Here is a 27,170-nt window from a genome sequence, read left to right on the forward strand (position 1 = left end):
TGTGGCCTCGTAATAAGCGGGATAATGTTCAGCAACTTGGTCATTATGGGTAAAATAACACCCGACAGGCTGATCACGATGAAGGCCTCGCTGCACATTATCCCTTACTTATTACACGTTTAGAGTAATTGCAATGCAGGTCGATTGTGTTGCTTTTTAATGACTGTTTTTAAATGCCTTTTTCTTAAAAGGTCCCATGACATGGCCATTTCCACTGATCATAATTCCATTGTTGAGGTATACTAGAATAGATTTACATTGTTCAATGTTCCAAAATCACATTGGTTTTCTCATACAGCATCTCTGTATAGTATGTGTATTCATGTATGTATTTTATGTGTTACAATGGCGTTTGTTAGCAACCAGAAAATGACACCAGTAATGACAAACATATGAGAATGCTGCGTGGGGTCTGAGTGCCGTGTTGGCGGGACGTTGCAGTGTGAGCTGTATTACTGGTGTCGTTTCCTCACGGAGGGGGCCTCATCAGAAGCGCAAAAGCGGCGCACCTCTATGCGCTTATGCGGCGCTATTAGTGCAAGCGCCAGTTTCGAGGCTCCACTAGCACGTTCTGTGTTAGAGTTTTACTCGCTACAGGGTGTACTTTGAGGGTTTTGTGACTTTGCAGAGGCGTTACATGCAGAAAAAGCTACATAACACACAAGGGGACGGGTAATAACCGGAAAAGCATGACATGGGACCTTTAATGTCTTTCAAGCACTTTGAATTGCCTTGTGTTGAAAGGTGCTATATAAATAAACCTGCCTTGCCTGCCTAAGGTCTGCTGCATGTTTTGGTTGAATGTGTTATATTTTATGAAAACATTTTAATATTAAGAGTACATACAAAATAGGGGGAAAGTAGAAGGTCAATGCTAGAAATATAGAATAGAAAATATCAAGAAGATACTGTAAATTATATCTAGAATAAAACAGTTTAGTGCCGGAGTGTACAAAGATATTAATAGAAGGATGTGCAAAACAGAACAAACTATGGAGCTAATTTCCTGCCAACAACTCCACAAACAAACTTTTACAATGCCTTATGATTCACTTACAAACACAGTGTGGTTTGCAAATACAAAACACCATCTACAAACTAATGCATTTAGTTTTGCAAATAAAAAACTTATCTATCAAACAAACGCATTACATTTTCTTTTACAAGTGCAAAACTTTTTCTTCTCACGTCACGGAGTATTACTGCTAAAAGTCACGTGAGTCACGTGTACTACGAAGCAGGATTTTCGGTTAGCGAGGTAACTTCAGGGTTAACTCTGGGTTTCCGGTCCTACGACGCTGGTTCACTTCTCACCGGGGTAGATCTCCATGGTAACTTATGCTGAACACCAGGGGCGGACTGGCCATTGGGAATACCGGGAGTTTTCCCGGTGGCGGCCGGTACCGAAGTGGGCCGGTCGGACCGAGTACTTTTCCAGGAATAGTTCTGATAGTTCTTGGGATTTTGCTTTCACACTAAAAAGGATCTGGGCCTAGTCCCTAGTTTGCACAAGCCTTTTCACCCCGAGATATTTCCTGCTAGAGAGCAGGGGACTTTCCTGGGGAGAAAAAGGTTCGTGGGTGTCGGCCACACTAACATTTCTGATTGGCTGGCGAATTGAAAACCACGCCTCGTAAAACTCTGAAAAGTTCTGTGACGCTGCCATTTTATTTAGCTCGCATTAGCATTAGCATTAGCCCAGCGCACCAAACGGAGAGAGGACTAACTTATGGCAACACAAAAAGAAAAAACAGCATTGCTATTGCATTCGACGTGGTGAAGGTGTTTTCCTGCCAGTAAACCCAAAGCAGAAGAAGAAGAAGTGACGTCAGCGGCTTCAATTTGCAGTAACTCCTCCCTCAGGGACTTATTCCGGTGTGAACACGATCTACTAGGACAGTTTGCAGGAACTAAAGAGTTCGGGGGAATTAAGTACCGGGAACTAAGTACCGCAAAGTACTTGGTTTGAAAGCGGCTAATGTCAAGGAAGGATCCTTCAGAGCCACTATTTCAAGGATAGTCATCGAATCCCGCTGAAGGACTGTTCCAATGTACAGGATCCTTGGAATTCTACCGAGGACTGAGTCCTTCGTTGCGGGAAATTTCGAGGCTGCTCATGTGGTTCCTCGGCGGTCTTAAATTACCCACAATTCTTTGCACACGGACCAATTTCCAAAATCTTTGGCGGAAAATGGCTGAATCCAGGCAGCACACATTTAAATGTAAGTATGTTCAGTGGCGTAGTAAATGTGCACATGACTTGTGTTTACAGTTTATAGGCCGTTTGAGTTTTACCCGTGTGAACGCAAACCGAACCTTCTGAAAAATGAAACAATGTAACAAACTGTCTTCTGGTGCGCACCAGAGAAGCGGACTATTAGGTGTGAATGAGACCTTAGAGCATTTTGCACCTAAATAATTAAAATGAACCTTGTTTTGACTTTGCCTCTTTTGTTGATATTTATGGTTTATGCTACAATGTGCACCAATATGTTTAAAAAAAGGTTTGCAGACATCAAGTATGATATATGAATACAAATGTTATTGAATTGGTTGATGGTGATTTTAATGATTTTCTTTATGGCTGCTTATCATCCAGGACTTTTTCAATGGCTGCAAACAGAAGGAGAAACGTTTTATGTTAGTTTAGTGTTTCTGTCCTGGAGAGATGATCATTTTACAAAATACAGTTTACTCAAGTACCATCTTCGATCTTCGCAAAATCAGTTATGAGTCTTCAAACAAATTGCGCTCAATGTAAGACGGGGCCTTGCATATGACGCACACCTGCACACTTGCTAGTCTGTTCCATTCTTCGTTCTCTGAATGCTAGGAAGGATTCTTGCCTAGCCTCTGTAGGACCTGACTCGGAAGGACATGTCCTACCAAGGATGCGTCCTCGACATTAAGAAACATCCCCTGGGTTGATTTACCGAGTTGATAACCAGCGTCGTAGGACCGCTTAGCGAGATTGCGTTTGTTAGGGTTAGTTAAGCCAGATAACTCAAACATATCCAGGGTATGTTGAACTGGATTCGTAGTACATGGCACTGGTCTGCCACATGTGGAAGACCCTCTTTAGTTTCTCACATGCTGAGCCCAGAGTAAAATGCTTTTGTGTGCACAAACTAGAGGGGGACAGCAAACACCAGTGTGATCTTGGTGGGAGTACGACCACCTTGGACAAAGTTATAGTGGGGGTGCCAAACCAGGCAGCTGCACCGCCTGTTCTGCTGAACATGGGCTGTAGAGAAACCGTGCAGATCTTCCCTATGGACACCAGGATTAACCTTGTCGAAAAAAAGAAGAACATTAACAGTGTGAGAGAGGCACAGATACAGTAACAATAATACATTTTATTTGAGGGCACCTTTCAAAACATTCAATATCACCTTACAATACACAAATAAATAAAATACGAGTGGCATTACAATACAAAAATGTGTTGCATAGAGAACCACAGAGAAAATTACATTCTAAGGAGCAATTCAAGTGAGTAAAGCCAGTTTGAAGTAATTATTCGTTAGGCTTGATTTGTGTTTCTGTTGATCAGGACATCATATGACCAGCAGATCCTGTGTGAATTAACGCACTACGTTAGTCAGTGGACGTACGACAACATGCACAATAACTTATATTGGAGCTATAGGCTATACTTTGGTTTGAATTGCGTGAATCAAATAGCTAGAGAGCTTTATAAAATGATTTGTAATACACTGGCAGGAGCGACAAGTGAGGAGGAGCATACACAATAAGGGATTAGTAGAGGACAGAAAGAGTAATAAACAGAAAGACGACAGAGAGATTACTTTTCCAATATGTTGTGAGCACTTCTGCATGTCCAGGTTATAATGTAGATCATTATTGGTAACAATCAACTGATTCTCATGCATTACACTTTCAAATATAAGTTATGCTGCAGCCCACTGACATGGTTTGAAATCAATATATCATCCAATTTGTGCCCCCCACAGGACTTGAAAACAGATATCTAGAAAATCCCCAAAATGGGCCTGCTCCCCTAGCATGTTTTGGACCTCGGTATACGAAATCCTGGGTACGGGCCTGGCTACAGTATAGATATGGCAATACAAAACGTGAGGCTCCTCCAACAATGCAACATAATATATATAGGACATGAAACAAATAAAACAGTGCAAGAAATAACATAAAATAAATAAAATAGTGCAAGATAATGTTGTAAGATCAAGTAAATACAAATAAAATAGAAATAGTGCAAGAAGAGTCTATACTATATTTTACATCAGCATAGCAGAAGACATAAGATGCACCCCACCCCTGGGTGTTGATTGAACCTCAAGCACCTGCATGGAGAACCAATGCATAGACCTCTGGACCACCAGTGTGGTTCATCGTCAGTCCCCCAAAATTGAACATCAATTTAAAATGTGACATTGTCAAGGTACATTTTTATCAATTAACTCAATAAACCCACTTAAGGTCCCTTGTCAAATAAATAAACACTAAGGGATTTCCCCCTCAATAAATATGAAAAAGAATATATATTTAAATCCCTGAATCAAATTAATAATATAAACAAATGTGCAGATAACAAACAATTTGTAGATCATTATAAAATATCCCAAAATAAGATTTTATTTTGAAGGTTACAACCGGAAACAACAATCCACTGTTAGAAAAGTCGACAGGCGCGGAGGAGCAGATAAACAGTAAGACATTGCTAATTACCTTTATATATATATACACACAGACAGTCTAAGCTTATTACAGATACATCACACACTCTGTCTCTAATTCTTTAACATTGACGTATTGCTGACACGATAGCGTACTTAAAGCTAACGATAACTAAAACCGGCAGTTAGCTACCGTTAAATAACGTTCATCTATTAGCTAGCTTACATGAATGCACCTTAAAGCTGTTTGCCAACCGCTAATTAAAACAACAGGAACGAAGAAGAAGAAAGCTAGCTTTGTTATCATTAACGGTTGGAAAGAAACCAAGTACATGTAACTTAAGTACAATTTTGAGGTACTTGTACTGTATTTGACTATTTAATTTGTTTGCTACTTTGTTCTTCTACCCCAATACAATTCAGAGGTAAATAGTCTACTTTTATTCCACTACATAACTTTAACTTACTTTACATCTATTTACTGATTAAATCAGACTTTAGTTCCACCTGGAGAGAATTCACAAGCTCCCCTGCAGTACACAAAGTCATTCAAACTAGCTGCACCTTAACTAGCTTTGATAAACACATGAATGCATTCATAAGTATAATCAATTGATGCGAGTACTTGCTGCAATTTTACTTGAGTAACATTTTGATTGCAGGACTTTTACTTGTAACAGAGTATTCCTACACTCTGGTGTTTCTACTTTTAGGCAAGTACAAGATCTGAGTACTTCTTCCACCTCTGTCTAACTTCTCCTGATAGTAAACAGGTGTGTAGTAGTGTAACTTCTCAAATCAAATACCTCGATATCGCACCGTTAATGTAGGGATGATGACTATGGTTGCTTTCCAGAGGTGGGAGAAGTAGTCAGATCTAGTACCAGAGTTAAGGAATACTCCCAGAAAAGTCCTGCATTCAAAATGTTACTCAAGTAAAAGTACAAAAGTATTATCATCAAAATATACTTAAGTTACCAAAAGTAAAAGTTAATCATTAATGTGAACGAATGCCAATCCTTAGCGAATAATGTATCATATTGTTTTAAATATAATTCCTTAAGCTGGTGAAAGGTGCAGCTAGTTTTATTTACATCCACTTACTTTGATGCAGACCAGGACATTTAAAGATACTGCAATATTATCATATGTAAAAACTAAGATATCTAGTCTCATATCACAATAGGGTTGTCATATGATAAATGCCCAGCCCTACCTGCAGCTTCAACACTGTGCCCCCATAAAAGTGTTTTTTTATTGCTCATGTTGTCACTTTATCATCTGTCAAAAGGTATTTCCTTAAAGGTCACCTATTATGCAAAATCCTCTTCTTCATGTCTCTTCTACATCAACATGTGTCCCCTCTGTGTAAAGAGATTCTGAAAGTTTCAGGAAAAAAGATAAAATATATATATTTTTTTATATATATATAAAAACCTGTCTGAAAATGAGCTGATCAGATTTTGGCCACTTTGTGATGTCATAACGATTTTTTGGCTTGTGTAACCATCAGAGTTGGGTGTAACGCGTGTACAAGTAATACTTGTAATAATATTACTTTTGTCGGTAACGGAGTAGTGTAACGCGTTACTTTTATAATTCAGTAATCACACTACAGTTACTAACATTGCCCCGATACGCGTTACTTCGTTACTTTTATAAAATCAGTCATAATCACACTGACAGACAAGAGGGGTTTCCGCCGCAGGTTTATATGTACGTAATCTGCGCGACTTGCGCGTCCACATCTCCACGTGCAGTGCTGCATAAACATGGCTGAGTCAGCGATAACTTTCGAGGGGTGGAGGTATGCCCATTATTTTGAGTTCGTCCGAAGAATAGACAGGAATGTGACGGTGAGGTGCAAACTGTGTCCAGGCCAGAAGCTGTTATCCACTGCTGCAAACACCCACGTCAAACCTCAACAAACACCTGCAAAGAACACATGCTAAGGTGAAGCTAATAGCTAAGGACCCCCCGAACCCAGAGTGAGGATGTTGTGAGTGCGCCGCCGCCGACTCTGAAGCGGCACAAATTAGAATTTGGAGGACCGGTAACCAAAGCAGAGATGGACAGGCTTGTAGCATCCTTCATAGTAGAGGTAATGTTGCCCATTTGCACAGTGGAATCACCATCGCATCGTTCAGAGATATACTGCGCAAAATACAGATAGCAGGAGACAGAGGACAGCCATAGTCAGAGATATCTGGATCAGTCTTATGCGACAATGGAAACTGAACTAAAGAGAACATTTGAAACTTTAGCAGTCTGCGTGATCTGCCTGCATGGAGGGGCGGGCCGGCCCTGCGAGTAAAGTAACGAGTAAAGTAACGAGTAAAGTAACGAGTTACTTTATGTAGAGAGTAACGAAGTAGTGTAATATATTACTTTTTTTTAAAGTAATATGTAATATGTAATATATTACTTTTTTTTAGTAACGACCCCATCTCTGGTAACCATTAGCCAATCACCAACCAAGGTAATGGGATGCTGCAATGATCTGTTTGGTATTTGGAGCCAAACATTTCAGAGACATGTTTTGTATATATCTGAGAGCTATAATATATTGATGAAAAACAGTATAATAGGAGTCGGAGATCTTTAATGCTGTCTCTTTGTGGGTGTTTTCCAGGCGTCATGTTCTCTCGCAGGTGGGGGTTCGGCTGGGACAGTTACAGTGAGGTGGACCTCTTCACAGACCGCTATGACGCCAGTGCAGAGACGCTCTCGCAGGCCATCAGAGCCGCTGCGTCTGAGGAGCCGGACGCAGACGGCAGCGTGCCGTTTGGCCACCTGCAGGGCACTGTGGTCGGCCTCAGATTCTATACAGGGGTGGTGAGGATAGATCACTTTTATTCCTCTAGTGCACGGGTGTCCAAACTTTTCACAGAGGGCCACAAACAAAACTATAAGAAGGGCTGGGCCACTAGGTGAGGTGAGGTGTATTGCCTCATAAGTTAAGTTATAAGTCAGCAACATCAATCAAATGTAGGTCAATTATGCTTGTTACTTGAATATGCTTTAAGAAAAAACCGCCTCGATCCCAGCTCTCCAGAGGGTTTCATTTATTTAGTTGGCAGCTCATCCCTTAAAACAGGAGCCTCAGATTGTTATAATTAGGGGAAATATGAAGGGTTTATTTCACGCTTGTTATACAAATACATTTTTGGGCTTTTTTCTTATCAAGTTAGATTTGTTAGAACATGTTTTCAAATGTAATTGACTGAATTTATTTTAAAAGTTGGCTTATTAACACATGAATACAGTGTAATATTTGTTTACATATATATTTAAGAAGTACAATACAATACAAGACAAGCACAAGTTTCATTTGTGGGCAGTTTGGACCCCCCTGCTCTAATGCGCTGATTCACAAATGAGAACTAATACCTCAAAGTTTCTGTGTTTTACTCACTTTTTCAGGTGAATCAAGGGGAAATGGTCGGTTTGGTGCGACAGCCCCAGAATCCATACGACCGCAATGCAGTGATGGTGTCCAACATTTATGGCAACCAAGTGGGTCACATTAAGCGGGAGCTGGCGGCAGCAATGGCTCATGTTATGGACAACAATTTGGCGAAAGTAGAGGGGTGAGTGGAGTGTTATTTGCGTCTGTCGGTGTCATTTCCTGCACATTTCTTATCAGAATATCTTCCCAGCAACCTTACTTACTCTAAACATGGACATCAAAGGCTGCTTTTGACTGTCTCTCCACATAAAGATCTGCATTTGATTAGATTCTTTTTAAAATATTAAATAATCTCTCTACTTATTTACAGTAGGTCAGGTTTACTGGGATTACTGTTGGTTAAAATGTGTTTCAAGGTTCAAGGCTTTTATTAGTCATACGTACATAGCTACAGTGTAGTCATGACGATGAAAATCTTCGGTCACAACACAATAAAACTGAAAAAATAGTGCAAGTAAATACAAAAAGAAAAATAGTGCAATAAGAGTCTATATACAAGTGATTGGAATATGATATATTAGATAAATAATTTCTAAATTGCAGCCAGATGAATGTTATGGATGTCGTTTGTTTGTTGTTTGTGTATAATGTTGTGTTGTTGCTGTGTCAGCGTGGTGCATTCAGGGACCAAAAACTCCTTCACCATGCCAGTGATGCTGTCCTTCTGGGGCCAAGAAGAAAATAAAAATGCTGTGATGGAGAGCATGTCACGCCGCGGGTTTAAACTAAACTCAGGTGCAAGCAAAGCAACAGGTACAAACAAACTCAACCGTCCCATTTCAGCTGCCTCCTAATGGAAAGCTTCTCATACTTGTCCACCTAGCCTTACATACAAAAAATAATGTTCATGCATTGTTAAACAACGTAACTGTTTATTGTGTGTTTGTGATTTCAGGTACAAGTCAGAACTCATATACTCAAGGGCAGGGTGCTCGTGCGTACTCATCTAAAAAAGGATTGACCACCGCTCTGTCTGCAGAGGAGGTGATGCACTTCAATGATCTTGGTGTATTATATATATATATATATATAACTGTAATCCAACATTTGGCATTATTCATCATTATTGTTAGGACTTCATTGTATAACTATATATTTAAGGATTATGCCACATTGTTTTTTCTTTGACTTTCAGCTGAAGAATGCATTTGACAACCTTTTTGATGGTTTGATGGAGAGTAAAGACGGAGAGAAACAAGCGGCCGAGGTTTGTTTTTGATTCTTTATCTGTCGTTTGTGGTCAGTTATTTTGAATAGTATATCATTATAATGTACAATAAATCAAAGAAGAATTTTCTTTCTTTCTAACTTCTTTTTCTTGCTACGGTTCGTGGATAAACTGCCTATTGTTTCTGGGTTGTAACCTACTTGCACTTATAGTTGTTTCTGTGTTGTTTTAGTCATGTTTCGTGCAGCTTTATTGTACACGCAGCTCTTCTCCTCTGCAGTCTGTAGGTACTCCTCTCATGCCTCACCAGAAGGAGGCGCTGTCCTGGATGTGCGCTCGAGAAAACAAATCTACCCTGCCGCCGTTTTGGGAGAAGAGAGGCGAGCTGTACTACAACACTCTCACATGCTTCTCTGCCAAAGAAATACCAGAGATAATTCGAGGGGGAATATTGGCAGATGACATGGGACTGGTGAGTAAAAACTCATATGATGTGACATGATAACCAGTAAAAATAACATGTTTATCAGTCAATTATTAGTTTATTCTACAGAAACGTATGATGAAATGTTTGGTCAGTCGCTTTTTGCTGTATATAGTGGAGAAAACTGGGACAAATATGTGTTACACTAAAAACATGTAGGCTAATATATACAACTGTGCCTCATATACCCGTATTTGAGTCTTCATGGTTTGAAATGTGTACAAAGGGAGGCTGGCAGGCGTGAATCAACACTAAAGCCCCTGTTTTTATTCTCCAGGGGAAACTCTGACAACCATTGCTCTGATCCTCACTAACTTCCACAAAGGAAAGCCTCTGCCTGTGGAGATATGTGTAAGTGTAGCTGTGTGTGTTCCTTTCACTCCATTCACTGTCTGAATGACTTGTGTTCATCATAACAGGGGTATCTTCTCTTGCACTTTGTGTATCGATGCTGCTATATTGTATTACCATGTACTAAAAACTTGGGTATTCTACTCTTACTCTTGCACTTTTCTTGCATTTTATGTATTTGTACTGCTATGTTTGTAATTTTCATTTTCGTAATGTTTTATGTGAGGGACTGCGGATGGAAAGTAGCTCAAAGCTAAACCCGGCATATTTACACTTGGTATATTTCATGTTTTAAGTGTTCATTAAAGGTGGGGTAGGTAAGTTTGAGAAACCGGCTCGAGATACACTTTTTGTTATATTCCATGGAATGCTCTTAACATCCCGATAGCAATGAATATCTTAAGTGCTTTGACAAAAAATCCATAAAAAGATTTCATCTGTGGAAGCCGTAGTACTGTAAAAAGTACGTTATCCGGCCCGGCTAAAATAACTGGATGGCCTACCTGCCTGTCAGCCTTCCATCTGTGCACAAACTTATCTCGTGCCCTCATTGGTCATGTGCGCGTTCGTGTGTGTTGGAGGAGGGGCTCTATAAGGAAGTGGCAGATTTTCTCCGGTTGTGTATTTTCAAATTCTAGCGATCTCGAGCCGGTTTCTCAAACTTACCTACCCTACCCTTAACATCCCGATAGCAATGAATACATTAAATGCTTTGACAAAAAATCCATAAAAAAATGTCTTCTGTGGAAGCCGTAGTACTGTAAAAAGCACGACCAATTATTTTAGCCGGCCCGGCTAAAATAACTGGATGGCCTACCTGCCTGTCAGCCTTCCATCTCGTGCACAAACTTATCTCGTGCCCTCATTGGTCATGTGCGCGTTCGTGTGTGTTGGAGGAGGGGCTCTGTAAGGAAGTCTGAAGGAAGGGGCAGATTTTTTTCGGCTGCGTAGTTTCAAATTCTAGCGCACTCGAGCTGGTTTCTCCATTCTTACCTACCCTACCTTTTAATGTCCCCGCCAAATAAACAAATAAATAAAATAAAGTGTTTGTTTACATGTGTGCAGAAGGAGCGGTCTTCACCTTTCAAAGCCAAAACTAAACCAGACATGGCCTCCAAACTGGAAGGTACTCTCAACTTTCAATATGTACTTTACTGTTCACGTTTTTCCTTTATCTTCCTTTAGAGTGTGCGTGAAACAGAAACAGAGCGCTAACATGAAGTGTCTTTGTTTCAGGAAGCAGTGCAGGCGATCAAGCAGCTGGTTCTCTCTGCTCAGACCTGTAAGTGTGACTTGATTGAATTGGGCAGATTGTATTGTCCCATGTTTGTTAAATATCACTATATATTTTCCATACATTTAGTCATGTGTTTTTTAAAATGTAATAATGTTTTGGGACCATCAGTGGTATTATTGATACAACTGACTTGACCTTTCTCTCTGTATATGTCTGACATTATCCTGTGTGGGTCAGTCCTCAGGTGGAGGTGATTGATTCGGAAGAGGTTGCTGTCAAGTCAGAAAAAAGTAAGATTTAATTGTGACATACATATCTTTAACTTTTTGTTTCACGCTTTGTGCTTGTCTTTTTGGCCTTCCTTGGATTTGTGGCTTGCATCCATTTGACCTGTCTGCTCTACTCACAGGTACGAGCAAAGGGAAGAGGAAAGCCACCAAGCGACAGCCCAGTAAAGGTACATGACGAGTGTATTGGAACAGTAGAGATGCAACAATCACAATAATGGGTTAATCACTTAAAGGTCACCTGTTATGCAAAATCCTCTTTTTCATGTCTCTTCTACATCAACATGTGTCCCCTCTTCTTCATGTCTCTTCTACATCAACATGTGTCCCCTTTTCTTCATGTCTCTTCTACATCAACATGTGTCCCCTCTTCTTCATGTCTCTTCTACATCAACATGTGTCCCCTTTTCTTCATGTCTCTTCTTCATCAACATGTGTCCCCTCTTCTTCATGTCTCTTCTACATCAACATGTGTCCCCTTTTCTTCATGTCTCTTCTACATCAACATGTGTCCCCTCTTCTTCATGTCTCTTCTACATCAACATGTGTCCCCTTTTCTTCATGTCTCTTCTACATCAACATGTGTCCCCTCTTCTTCATGTCTCTTCTACATCAACATGTGTCCCCTCTTCTTCATGTCTCTCCCACATCAACATGTTACCCCTCTTCTTCATGTCTCTCCCACATCAACATGTGTCCCCTCTTCTTCATGTCTCTTCTTCATCAACATGTGTCCCCTCTGTGTAAAGAGATTCTGAAAGTTTCAGGAACAAAGATTCTCTCTCTTTTTGTCCTGATCCATTTATATAAAAACCTGTCTGAAAATGAGCTGATCAGATTTTGGCCACTTTATGATGTCATAAAGATTTTTTGGCTTGAGTAACCATTAGCCAATCAGCAGCAACCAAGGTAACCCCCCCCCCCCCCCCCCCCCCCACCTTATCACATGAATCTCCTCCTAGAGCACCATTGTGTTCTTTTTAACCAAATCTCTCTCAGAGGGGCGTGGGGAGGGGCTCCTTATTTTCATCTAAAGTAACAGACAGAGAATCAGCACTTTGGAAACAGGGCTGAAACAGAGGGGATTATGGGTAATGCTGCAATAATCTGTTTGGTGTTTGGAGCCAAACACTTCAGAGACATGTTTTGTATATATCTGAGAGCTATAATATATTGATGAAAAACAGTATAATAGGAGACCTTTAAGCAATTCTTTATTCGGAAAAATGGCAGGAAATGCTATTTTCAGCTTCTCAAATATGAAGATGTGTGTGTGTTGAATGTGCAGAGGCCCCAGTGCTGCTGGAGGATCTGGACTTTGCTGCAGCGCTTGGTGGCTCAGCAGCAGATTCCGGCACAAAGAAGAAGAAAACCAGCAAGAAGGCCACTCCCACACTCAGTGAGTCTTACTCTGTTTTACCGGGTGTTTCAAATCCTCTTTTGCCAGATGTATGAATTCATTCAGTTTGTTTTCATGGTTAATGTGCAGGTGAGGAATCCTTCATCACTGACAGTGCAGAGGACCTATCAGCTCGCCCGACTCTCATCATCTGCCCGCTCTCTGTCATCAGCAACTGGCTGGTAGGACTGCAGACAAAACATACACAACAAGACACTTTCTATCACTCAAATACATTTATGTAATCCTTCTTATTAGCTTAGTGACAAGTATAGGTGAATAAAGTGAAAAGTAAACGTCTTTGCTGCTCCTGGTAAAAAAAAAAAAAATCCATATCAATACCATATCACATTGAACAGCAAATAAAGGATGACCATTATTGTTTTTGACGATGAAGATGCTTCACTCATTGTTCCCTTTCCATATCATTCCCAAAGTCAGCATGTGTCAAGTTCCTTTCTTTGTGTGTGTGCAGGACCAGTTTGAGCAGCATGTGCGTGCTGACGTGAAGCTAAACGTGTATCTGTATTACGGGCCGGAGCGCAACAGGAACAAGAACTTTCTGTCCTCTCAGGATGTGGTGATCACGACCTACAACGTCCTCTCTGCTGACTTTGGGGTGAGTACAGACCGGTCGTATGTGTTTCCGTAGCTGTAAGGTGAGTCAAGGTGTCCAGACAGAGAGGAAAACATGGAGGACACTTAATACGGTGGAGCTGACTGTGCGTTCAATTATTTTCATCAGAAAAATCTCAAATGGCAACCTATTAATGTCTCTCCTGGACTGTGTTTAATACGTGTCAATACACACTTGGGGAAAATGTCATTATTTGTTACTAACAGATATAATGTTTTTGCTTCCTTTAGAATAAGAGTCCCCTGCATGCGATCAATTGGCTGAGGGTTGTGCTGGATGAAGGACATGTTGTCAGAAACCCTAATGCACAGATAAGCAAGGCTGTGCTCGACCTCAAAGCTCAGCGGCGCTGGATTCTGTCAGGTATAACTTCACCTAACACACTCTCACACACACACTCACACACACACACACACACACACACACACACACACACACACACACACACACACAGAGTACATAACATACAGATACAGAAACATTGATCATCAACTCCATATAATCATGCTCAAAATTCAATACAACTTTCGTTCTTTATAACTTTTAGACGTATTCTGCCTGAATGTTTAAATGACATACTCAAGTACACACAGATAGCCTCAGTTTTAAAGGTCAGCTATTATTCAAAATCCACTTTTTCATGTCTCTTCTACATCAACATGTGTCCCCTCTGTGGAAAGAGACTCTGAAAGTTTCAGGAAAAAAGATTCTCTCTCTTTTTGTCCTGATCCATTTATATAAAAACCTGTCTGAAAATGAGCTGATCAGATTTTGGCCACTTTATGATGTCATAACGATTTTGTGGCTTGTGTAACCATTAGCCAATCACCAACCAAGGTAACCCCCCCCCCCCCCCCCCCCCCCCCACCTTATCACCTGAATCTCCTCCTAGAGCACCATTGTGTTCTTTTTAACCAAATATCTCTCAGAGGGGCGTGGGGAGGGGCTCCTTATTTTCATCTAAAGTAACAGACAGAGAATCAGCACTTTGGAAACAGGGCTGAAACAGAGGGGATTATGGGATGCTGCAATGATCTGTTTGGTATTTGGAGCCAAACACTTCAGAGACATGTTTTGTATATATCTGAGACCTATAATATATTGATGAAAAACAGTATAATAGGGGAGCTTTAAGGCAGCCACCAAATGTTTCTATATGTTCTTCTTCTCTCCCCTCCAGGTACTCCTATCCAGAACAGTGTGAAGGACCTGTGGATGCTGCTGGCCTTCCTGCGCCTGAAGCCCTTCGATGTGAAAGAGTGGTGGAACAGAGTGATCCAGAGACCCGTCACTCAGGGGGACAGAGCCGGCCTGCAGTGAGTGCTCACAGATCCATACATCAATAAAGTTTAAAAAGTTTAAACTTATCTTATCTTAAATTATATTACACTGATGCAATGCAGTAATAAGACACCAGAGGGCGCTACGTACTGTGTACACTCAGTGTCAAGGAAATCAGATTATCAGGCGTCAATATTATGACATTCAAAGCTCTTCTATAACTGATTTGACATCAAACTAGACAAACTGTATTGATTACCTGGTGTAGCAAACTGAGTGAGAGTTGGATGAAAGTTTCTAAGTTAGTATTTGTCATATTCTATCAGATATCAAACAGGCGTGATTTTTTTAATAGCTAACACAACATACAAGCATTCATCCATGCGTTCATGCATCATCCACACACACCCTCACAAACACTTGATCTCCATGCCAAGTCATTAAAATGTAGCCGCCAAAAGAGGGGACATGTTTATAGACTGACCAACTGACAGAGCAAGCTGTAAAAGCAGTAATTCACAGCTCAAGTCTCAGGCAGTCGATACTGTGCACAGGAACCTTCAGACCCTGGTGAAGTGCATCACCCTGAGGCGCACGAAGAGCAGTGAGAAGGACGGGCGCCCCCTGGTGTCTCTGCCGGAGAAGACAGTGAGCGTGGAGCAGGTGGAGCTGAGCCAGACCGAGAGAGAGGAGTACGAGCTGGCACGCAACGAGGGAAGAAACACCATCGGCAGGTACGTGTCACTGTGCATGCGTTGCGTAAATAATTCGACAACATGATTTGACTAATCTGAACTGATGTGTGGCTGTTTCGACAGAACATGCAGCTGGTAATACAAGTTTGTTAGACATTGTTTTTCCACTGTGCACTGTTGTGTGTGTGTGTGTGGGTGTGTGTGTGTAGGTACGTAGCTGAAGGGACAGTCCTGAGGAATTATGCCGATGTGTTGGCCATCCTGATGAGGCTTCGTCAGCACTGCTGCCACCCTGATCTGCTGGCAAAAACATCCTCAGACCTGGGTAAAACCCGTCGTGTCATGCAAGAATAATGTGTAGTGTAGTTTCTGAACCCAACAGGCTGCCTGGACATTTCTTGTGAATCGTTTGTTTGGTTGATATATTATACTTTATGTCAAAAAAGACTCCAGTTCACCTCTGTATAGCCAGTTATAGATGCGTAGATTGTCCTGCTGTACGCTGTCATGGAGCACCGGAGACACATTTACTACAACATGGGGAAAAAGTTAAGATTGAGGCAAGAAAAACACTGACTCTATTTTGTTAGCAGATAAACTGTGAGGTGAAAAAAACTAACCAACCCTACGTGTTTAATCTTAGAATACAAACTTCCTATTGTGTCATAATTAAACCATACATTTATCATAACATTTATTTATTTATTTGTTTATTCCACACATGGCAGTTATTTTAAAGGTCCCATGTCATGCTTTTCCGGTTATTACCCGTCCCCTTGTGTGTTATGTAGCTTTTTCTGCATGTAAACGGTCTGCAGAGTCCCAAACCCTCAAAGTACACCCTGTAGCGAGTAAAACTCTACCAGAGAAAAGACCTGTCTATGCTGCCCCAGAACGCCTCGTTGGGGATTTCTCTTTTTCCATCGTTTACTTCTTGGGTATAGTGACGTATTTCGGGTATAGTGACGTAACGTAACGGCTCCGCAGATTGGTCCAAATTGACCAATCTGCGGAGCCGTTACGTTACGTCAGCAGAGCCGTTATGTTTGGACCAATCCGCGGACTTCCTCACACACACACTCGGCGGGACGTTGCGAGGCTCGCTGCTGCGAGGAGCGGGACACTGTGAGCTGGCTCACTGGTGTGGGGTCGGCGAGACAGCGAGACACCGCGGAACTCAGCCTGGGCACACACACAAACTCCCAGCCAGGCTGCGGGTGTGTGTGTGTGTTCGGGCTGGGTTTCGCTGTGTCTCGCTGTCTCGCAGACGGCCACTGGGCTCACAGGGAGGGGGGGGGGGGGCAGGAGCTCCAGCAAGCCGTTTAGGAGAGAGAGTGAATACACATACTATACAGAGATGCTGTATGAGAACCCAATGTGAGTTTGGAAAATTGCACAATATAAATCTATTTTAGTAGACCTCAACAATGGAATTATGATCAGTAGAAATGGCCATGACATGGGACCTTTAAAACAAAACATGTACACTTTACAAAACATGTACACTTATACTGGTTGTTTTTTTTATAGCGCATGGTGGAAAGGAGCAGGGAGAAGAACGTCGTATTTTACCTGCCCCTCCTTAAAAAAAAGAACAACAAAAAATAATGAAGTAACTATTAAAAAGTCAAATAAAATCAATATTCTTTCAGTCACAGTTGCTTACAAATACTGAAACATAAAACCAGAACACAATCAAAAGTCAACTCCATACTGTCTAAATACGCTTTCTTTATACATTTTCTTAAACATAAAAATGTGTTTGTGTCCTTAATTGTAGCCCCAGCCCTGGCCTCATATCATGTCCGAGAAAATGTATTTTGTTTTTGTTGATTTCCACTTGTAAACGTCTGAAATGCAGTGTTTTGTGTGCAGGTGCTGCAGCGACGCCTGCAGAGCTGCGGGAGCGTCTGATAGAGAAGCTGCGCTCGGTGTTGGCCAGCGGCTCCGATGAGGAGTGCTCAGTGTGTCTGGAGTCTGTGCGTCTGCCCGTCATCACACACTGCGCCCACGTCTACTGCCGGCCCTGCATCGCCCAGGTCATCAGCAGCGAGCAGGTACATGCACGGCAGGGGGTGTAGTAGAAGTGTCAGCTGACAGCAGAGATGGCAAAAGCACACACATCCTTTACTCAAGTAGAAGTACAGATACTCGTGTTTAAAGATACTCTGGTAAAAGTAGAAGTACTGACTAAACTTCTTTACTCAAGTAAAAGTAAAGAAGTATGGGCTTTGAAATGTACTTAAGTAAAAAGTACCCACAACTCCCAGCTGTTTTAAAGAGTACCTGACCTCCCTTTATATTAATAGAACAATAATGTCATTGTTAGCTAATGAATGTTTCCATGCTGAACAACGGCAACATGACAACGTTTTCATTGGTCCCTCTTCTTTAGAGAAGACCAGGAAATGATGGATACACGGATCGTGTTCAAATCAATAGGCACGCAATGACTCTGAATAATAATGATCACGCCACCAAACACACATTCAAACTAAAGGAACCAGCCTGTTTGGAAAATGTGAGAAGTAGAAAGTACAGGTATTTGTGTTCAAAATGTAAGAAGTAAAAGTAAAAAGTCGTCAGAAAAATAAGTAGTGGAGTAAAGTACTGATACCAGAAAAATGTACTTAAGTACAGTAACGAAGTATTTGTACTTCACTACTTCCCACCTCTGATGTTCAGTTAGTTTTAACTATAATGTAATCAACTATTTAGCTGCTAATCGTGTGTGTGTGTGTGTGTGTGTGTGTGTGTGTGTGTGTGTGTGTGTGTGTGTGTGTGTGTGTGTGTGTGTGTGTGTGTGTGTGTGTGTGTGTGTGTGTGTGTGTGTGTGTGTGTGTGTGTGTGTGTGTGTGTGTGTGTGTGGTGTGTGCGTTGTGTGTGTGTGTGTGTGTGTGTGTGTGTGTGTGTGTGTGATGTGTGGTGTGTGGTGTGTGTGTGTGTGTGTGTGTGTGTGTGTGTGTTGTGTGTGTGTGTGTGTGTGTGTGTGTGTGTGTGTGTGTGTGTGTGTGTGTGTGTGTGTGTGTTGTGTGTGTGTGTGTGTGTGTGTGTGTGTGTGTGTGTGTGTGTAGGAGAACGCGCGCTGTCCTCTCTGTCGGACTGAGATCAAGGCCAATGAGCTGGTGGAGTTTCCACAGGAGAAAATGGAGGAAGAGAAATGTGCAAACCCTGACAAGTGGAGGACGAGCTCGAAGGTACACCGCACACTCTGAGGCTGGACGGCTGGTTTTCTGATCAATTGTGTGTATCGTTTCAGTCTTGCCTTGAAGCTTTTAACATTCTTATCATCATTTAATAGCATATTTACCAGATGTATGAAATGGTGTGCTTAATAACGCAGCATTATTTACTTAGTCTATTTCATTATTTATATTTACTAGTACCGCCAGGGGTCGCTGTATACCTAAAACCGCCAACGGGTACCCGCTATAAGAATGCATTGATTTTCAAGGTACAATGTTCTTTTATTTATCATACTAGAACACAGGGTTAACAGTGAGTTCTGATCGCACAGTGATGAAACTTATACCAATAGAATCTGTGGACTCTCAGCTTTTCATATTTTTACACTTCATGCAGATAGCATGAAGTGTAAAAGATCGCTACCGTGAGTTATGTGCAAAGTGTCTCTCTCTATCTATCTATAACTATCTCTCTCTCTCTTTCTATCTATCTATCTCTCTCTCTCGATCTATCTATCTATAACTATCTATCTCTCTATCTCTCTCTCTATCTCTCTTTCTATCTATCTATCTCTCTCTCTCTCGATCTATCTATAACTATCTATCTCTCTATCTCTCTCTCTCTCTCTCTATCTCTCTTTCTATCTATAAGGAACCGCAGTAAACAACAGGCGTTGCTATAGCAACACGTCATGTTTATGTTTTCGCGCGAGATCAATAGCGCGAAAATCACTACATTTTCTATAAGGTAAATATTACCCGCTGGCGCTGATGGGTATAAATGGCAATTCTTTGGGCAATTTTTTCAATCTGACTTCATATTGAGCATTCATAACAACATAGGGTGCTTCATAACTAGGGTTGCAAAATTCCGGGAATTTTCAAAGATGGAAACTTTCCATGGAAATAAATTGGGAATTTTCTAAATTGAAGGTTGGCTCTTCGTAGGGAACTTAAATATAGTTGGGGAAAGTATATTTTAGCATAATCTTGACTAAAACAAACAGATGCCATTAAAGTACACTTGAATATCCATGCCATAGCACACTGCTTACTGCATGGCTATTGAGACCACACCTCCTACAGGTACTGTGCATTCCTCCATCACATGCACAGATGAGTAATATTTAACTCAACATTCCTGTTTTCGTTCTTAAATGAAACAATTAATTGTTCAATAAAATAATTAAAACTTGTTCTGTTCTACTTAAAAAAAAAAATAAAAAAAGATCTGTTGAAATGTCATGTTTTTTGTTTAATTTTGCATGGAATATTTCCAAAATTCCCCAGCTTAACTTCCCATGGAAACTTTCCAGGTGTGTTATGTATAGGGTTGCAAAGGGGCGGAACATTTCCGCCCCTTTGCAACCCTATACATAACACACCTTCAGGAAAAGTCACAGACTGGGAGACTTCAATATTTTATTGAAAAAAAGTTACATACAATCAAGAAACAGCTGCGGGTAAAATGTACCCGTTGGCGGTTCTAGTGTTAACAAGATCAACATCTGATCAATGATCAATAAACTGTCAATGGAAGATGAAAGATTAAATTCCATAATTTGCCGGATTGAACTGACAGCTAACCCCAAAACATCAAAGTGTAGGCTATATTTGAAGCAGCGAGAAAGTTACTCTAATATTGAATCCAATCAAGTCCCATCCGATTAACAACAAAAATCCAACACTCTGTCCTGAAGACAGAACCCAGAGTAACCACTAACCAGGATGACAGTCTGTAACACAGTCAGGAGACCTTTACAAACTGCCCCCTCGCACACAGGAGAGAGCTCTCTCGTCTGGATTGGAAAGATCGAAATACATCATAGACGCATTTTGTAGTCTTATTGCATATTAGAAACGGAGTTGGCGAAACTAAAACTGCAATATAATGTTCATGTAGCAATAATACATATGACATATGTTTTAAATGTCTCTACCACTGTCTTTAATAATTCCGGCCCGGGGCCCGTTTAATACCGGGGCTCGGTACCCATCCCTACATGGGGAGAGGCGCAGCATATTGCTAAGGACTAATGCGATGGAGAGTTCTCATCTCAGCTGCAATGACATGTCTGGAAACCCCCTCTAGGGTGCCCCATGCATAGCGCGCCGTCAAAAGCAAGTGTCTCAACTTGCTCTTCTGATCCTTTTCTTGTGACGTCATCTCTAATAATTGATATAGAATTCACTCTAAAAAGTAGTGGGAAATGGCTGAATATTCTCCCCTGTGAGAAATGGCTTTTTCCTCCTTTTTGAAGTGTGCTTTTGTGTCTGCAGGTGCAGGCGCTGATGGGAAACCTGCTCAGGCTTCGATGTGAAGACAGCACCATCAAGTGTTTGGTCATCTCTCAGTTCACACGCTTCCTCACCATACTGGAGACCCCACTCAGGTAACACACACATTCACAGGAGAGGTGCTGGTAACACACACATTCACAGGAGAGGTGCAGGTAACACACACATTCACAGGAGACGTGCAGGTAACACACACATTCACAGGAGACGTGCAGGTAACACACACATTCACAGGAGACGTGCAGGTAACACACACATTCACAGGAGAGGTGCAGGTAACACACACATTCACAGGAGAGGAGAGGTGCAGGTAACACACACATTCACAGGAGAGGTGCAGGTAACACACACATTCACAGGAGACGTGCTGGTAACACACACATTCACAGGAGAGGTGCAGGTAACATACATTCACAGGAGACGTGCAGGTAACACACACATTCACAGGAGAGGAGAGGTGCAGGTAACACACACATTCACAGGAGAGCTGCAGGTAACACACACATTCACAGGAGAGGTGCAGGTAACACACACATTCACAGGAGAGGTGCAGGTAACACACACATTCACAGGAGAGGAGAGGTGCAGGTAACACACACATTCACAAGAGAGGTGCAGGTAACACACACATTCACAGGAGACGTGCAGGTAACACACACATTCACAGGAGAGGAGAGGTGCAGGTAACACACACATTCACAAGAGAGGTGCAGGTAACACACACATTCACAGGAGACGTGCAGGTAACACACACATTCACAAGAGAGGTGCAGGTAACACACACATTCACAGGAGAGGAGACGTGCAGGTAACACACACTTTCACAGGAGAGGTGCAGGTAACACACACATTCACAGGAGAGGTGCAGGTAACACACACATTCACAGGAGAGGTGCAGGTAACACACACATTCACAGGAGAGGTGCAGGTAACACACACATTCACAGGAGAGGTGCAGGTAACACACACATTCACAGGAGAGGTGAGGTGCAGGTAACACACACATTCACAGGAGACGTGCAGGTAACACACACATTCACAGGAGACGTGCAGTGCAGGTAACACACATTCACAGGAGACGTGCAGGTAACACACACATTCACAGGAGACGTGCAGGTAACACACACATTCACAGGAGGGTGCAGGATGGGAAATTCAATCTTCAAATAGCTCTCGGATGTACAAACAATTGTTTTTATTTAACTCAATAACCATAGTGGAAGTAGGGGTTGTTGTTATATACTTGTATTAATATATATTAAAGGTGGGGTAGGTAATTTTGGAGAAACCAGCTCGAGATCGCTAGAATTTGAAAATACACAACCGGAAAAAATCTGCCACTTCCTTACAGAGCCCCTCCTCCAACACACACGAACGCGCACCATGACCAATGAGGGCACGAGATAAGTTTGTGCACAGATGGAAGGCTGACAGGCAGGTAGGCCATCCAGTTATTTAGCGGGCCATTAAATCATGTAATATACTGAATGAATAATAATATATACTAATATATGAAAAAATTCTGCTCTTTGGTTACTGAACACTCGTTTTGTTCCGCTCTATATTTATGCTCGTCAAGGTAGATAATAAAACAGATTATATCAAATAATAACCTTTTGTTTCTTGGGGTAACGTTATTGTCCTCCTTCCTCTTTCCCCAGAGAGCAAGGTTTCAGTTTTGTGCGTTTGGACGGCAGCATGAGTCAAAAGAAGAGGACTCAGGTGATCCAGGAGTTTCAGAGCTCTGCAGCCGACGGCCCCTCCATCATGCTGCTGTCACTCAAAGCTGGGGGGGTGGGGCTTAACCTGACCGCCGCCTCTCATGTGTTCCTCATGGACCCCGTAAGTACATTAATAATAATAATAATTTAGATTTTGATAGCGCCTTTCAAGAAACCCCAAGGACGCTTTACAATGGGAGATAGAATATGTGTGGGGAAACTTCTGAAGCAATAGGAGTCAGGACTCGGAGAGACACGAGGAGAGCTGGAGCTTTGATGGCAAACACTGACGGTTTATTTGGAGCTTCGGCCGGACAATTCACAAGACATGTCACGGGCCACGGTTTGACCACACGGTTGAGATGCCACAATCAATTCTGAAGACCTCTTTCTGTAGTTCCAGGTTTTAACTAGTTGGAGTGTAATAATCAACATTCTTTATCAGCGAGACTAAACAAATATGGACCCTGAATCTAACTAGAGCTGTCGTCCAGAGAAAAGAATGTGCGGCAAGGAACCTGCGTCCCTGAACAGTAAACTACCTCATGGCGGCTTGTGCTCGGTCATAAACTGGCAACAACAATGCGCCCAAGCTGCCCCTCCTTAAGAGAGATAGCAGCAATACCCAAGGCCGTAGACCTATGCCGTGGGGAAGGAGACGGTAAAGAGAGAAAATGATTAACTGTGTCAAAGGTTGAATACCTAAGCAAATTATTCCCCAACAGAATACATAAGTAATAATAATCACACATAGTATTTACTGGCATTGTGAACATTATATTCACTATATTCATGATTTGATGGCACTTGTGCCTCCTTAAGGGTGTAGTGTAACAGTGTACTCAGATTGTATCACGGATTTAAAATCTTCTGCAGTGTTTTTAGATTACATTACTTTATTGTCATAACATAATGCAAGCAGAGTGTAACGAAATGAAGAGGGTCTAACCAGAGTGCAAACAGTCAGTTGTATACACATCTATCAGCAGTCTGTACAAAATAAATGATACAAGTAAAGGTAAATAGATGTAAACCAGGGGAGTCAAACTCAAATACAAAGTGGGCCAAAATTAAAAAATGGGTACTATTTGAGGGCCGGACTGGTTCAATGTTTATTGCAGAACTTATTGAAATGAACTTATTGCACATATTAAACCTGGAACTAACAAAGCTTAAATGATTGCCTATAAAAACAACATTAAACATTAAATAATCAGTTGCATTCATTTCTTATGGCTCTATCTGCAGAGTCATTTCTTATGATTACATTTTTCCACAGGCCAACAACAGCTTCAACAAAACTATTTCCCTCAAAGAAAAAACCAAACATGCCCTGTTGTCTGAAGAAACAAAGTGCAGAAGGAAACGTCCATGTAAACTCAGTGTGCTGCTCTGTGATGCTAGTTCAAGCCAGATACTTGGCATCTCATCTTGGGTGCAAGTTCATCAATGTTTGGGGTCAGGCTCTGAGCTGAGGAGACCCTCAGGATTGAGTGAAGGTGTACGTGCAATATACCGGCGGGCCAGATCTAATAGTAATTAGAAATTATCCTGCGGGCCGAAATTAAATCCACCAAGGGCCTGATTTGGCCCCCGGGCCTTGAGTTTGACACATGTGATGTAAAATGTATAAATAAGAATAAATACACTGAGCGTAAATACAGTATATACAGCAGTATATGTGCAGGGATCACACGACAACACTAGGCAGTAAATCACCTGCATTAAACAAAGAAGATCTCTGCAAACAGCATAACAAATTAGTTTCTTTTTGTACACATCAGATGCCATAACTGATGACAGTAACTTCTGTTTGAGCCATCATTTTCTTAATAACTGAAGAAACCCTGCAGAGGAAATGTTACCGGGTTAAAAGCTGCATGTTTACTTTCGATTGTTTGTGTTTAAGGCGTGGAACCCTGCGACCGAGGAGCAGTGCATCGACCGCTGCCACCGCCTGGGACAGACCAGGAGAGTGGTCGTCACCAAGGTCTGAAAACGAGTTACTATTTACTGAAAACTAGTCACTTGAAATGTGTATTTCCCCATCTATATATATTTTTATTTTATATTCTTTAACTTTTTTAATTGTATTGTAATGCTATTTTATCTATCCTATCCATCTATCTATCTATCTCTCTATCTATCAATCTACCTACCTATCTATCTATCCATCTATCCATCTATCCATCTATCCATCTATCCATCTATCCATCTATCTATCTATCTATCTATCTATCTACCTATCTATCCATCTATCCATCCATCTATCCATCTATCCATCTATCGATTTATATCCATCTATCCATCTTAATCTGATCTATCTATCTCACTTTCCCATCTAATCCATCTATCCATCTATCCATCTATCTATCCATCTATCCCATCTATCCAAATCGATCCCTATCTATCTATCGATCCATTCCTCTAATCTATCTATCCATCTATTCCATCACATCTATCAATTCCATCTATCCATCTTATCCTATCCATCTTCCATCTCTATCCATCTATCCATCTATCGCATACCACTATTCTATCCATCTATCCATCCATCATTCATCCATCTATCCATCTATCCATCTATCTATCGATCCATCTATCATCTATCCATCCATCTATCCATCTATGCCTCTATCTAATCCATCCACTATCCATCTATCCATCTATCCATCCATCCATCTATCCATCGAATCCATCTATCCATCTATCCATCCCATCTATCCATCTATCCATCTATCCATCTATCCATCCATCTATCCATCCATCTATCCATCTATCCATCTATCCATCTATCCATCTATCCATCTATCCATCCATCCATCTATCCTATCTACCTATCTATCTATCTATAGTTTATTTAGTACTTTTGTTTTAGTGTTTTGCTGCAGAGCTCAGTGTATCTCACATGTTCCTAAGCAGCTCCAGTATGCGCCGTTTAATTATACTTATTATACCATTAAGACTTACATGTATTCATTATGTATATATATATATGTTATGTTTCCTCTGTTTGTTGCTGCAGTTCCTTGTGAAGGACTCAGTGGAGGAGACCATGGTGAAGATCCAGAAGCAGAAGCAGGAGCTGGTGGACAAGGCGTTTGGCTCCACGAACACGGACAGGAAAACGTCTCGCATTGATGACATCAAAGCTCTGATGGAGCTGTAGAGGACTCGAGTACATTTCTACTGTTTGTATTGTTCACATGTTAAATGTCGTTACGGTCGGACTGCTCGCATCTGAAGGGCTGCGGAGATTTTTTTACACATTTTGTAAAGCTAACATTTTGCATTCATAGTTTATCAAATGTTGTTTTCTTTAACGGTTAAAGTTTCTGTAGTGTTTACATGACGAACCCATTTGCAAGTTGTTGTTTCGGTTCAGTTGTGATGCTTAATACGAGTTGTTCTTGGACAAAGCTGTGATTATCCGGTTGATAAGGATTTAGTTGAAAAATGAATTCCTTTTGTTACCAAGTAAAGACTGAGGAAAACCTGTTTTCCCACCTTGAGTTGTTGAGATGCAAAATCTAACAGCCATGAAGATGTAAATGTCCTGTCTGTTATTTCTTTACCATCTCTGGATTCAATGCAGTCTGCTGATATTGTACATTTGTAGTTTCTACATAGAGCTGCTTTCAGAACTTCTGTGTTTTTCTAACCAAAAACATGAAATTAAAGAAACATCTGTTAACAACACAATCGTGTGCATCTGATTTTATCAATATGTCAATTCTGGTTAACAATGACTCAGTTTGATTAACCCTTAGATGCACGAGTGACTGGACCCTACACTCTTCCATAAGTGGGTCACAAAGGACCCGTATTAGAATAATATGTGTTTTTATGCCATGTTTGTCATTTTGGTTAAGAAAAATCACTTGTATAATATTTAGTATTATATTTTGGTTCACACTAGAAATATTTTATATGTAATTTTTCACTATGTATAATTTTAGACATTTTTTTTACATTTTGAAAGAAAAAACGTTTTGAACATATCGATGCAAAGATCTCCGCTATTCTGAGACCCTCACAGTATTCCAGTCCCTTTTCAAAACTCATCTCTTCTCCTCTTGTCTACTCATAGCCCACCCCCCATCAATCCATGCCGGTTGATCAAGTTTGATAGTCCTATACCCCCCACCCTAACCTTCGCTTATATTGTAAAGCGATTTTGAGTCCTTGAAAAGCCCTATACAAATATAATGTATTATTATTATTATTATTATTATTCAGGGTTCTTACGGTCATTAAAAACCTGGAAAAGTCATGGAAATTCAAAATGCTAATTCCAGGC

At 41.1% G+C, this 27,170-nt stretch overlaps 1 protein-coding gene across 1 annotated transcript; it reads left to right on the forward strand.

Moving 5' to 3' along the window:
• Window positions 1-4,641: 4,641 nt before the first annotated feature.
• On the forward strand, window positions 4,642-26,569 carry hltf (helicase-like transcription factor). Its single transcript, XM_034144386.1, has 25 exons — window positions 4,642-4,691; window positions 7,291-7,493; window positions 8,082-8,248; window positions 8,738-8,880; window positions 9,023-9,111; window positions 9,263-9,334; window positions 9,576-9,771; window positions 10,057-10,130; window positions 11,196-11,256; window positions 11,367-11,412; window positions 11,605-11,657; window positions 11,777-11,824; window positions 12,943-13,053; window positions 13,144-13,235; window positions 13,529-13,672; window positions 13,921-14,053; window positions 14,871-15,006; window positions 15,526-15,705; window positions 15,876-15,991; window positions 17,542-17,723; window positions 18,741-18,863; window positions 21,132-21,244; window positions 22,811-22,991; window positions 24,780-24,860; window positions 25,896-26,569. Exons 2-25 carry the CDS (start codon window positions 7,296-7,298, stop codon window positions 26,037-26,039), a joined length of 2,883 nt encoding a protein of 960 aa, XP_034000277.1. The 5' UTR covers window positions 4,642-4,691; window positions 7,291-7,295; the 3' UTR covers window positions 26,040-26,569.
• Window positions 26,570-27,170: the final 601 nt, after the last annotated feature.

This window comes from Trematomus bernacchii, unplaced genomic scaffold, assembly GCF_902827165.1.
Source record: "Trematomus bernacchii unplaced genomic scaffold, fTreBer1.1, whole genome shotgun sequence".
Taxonomy (NCBI): domain Eukaryota; kingdom Metazoa; phylum Chordata; class Actinopteri; order Perciformes; family Nototheniidae; genus Trematomus; species Trematomus bernacchii.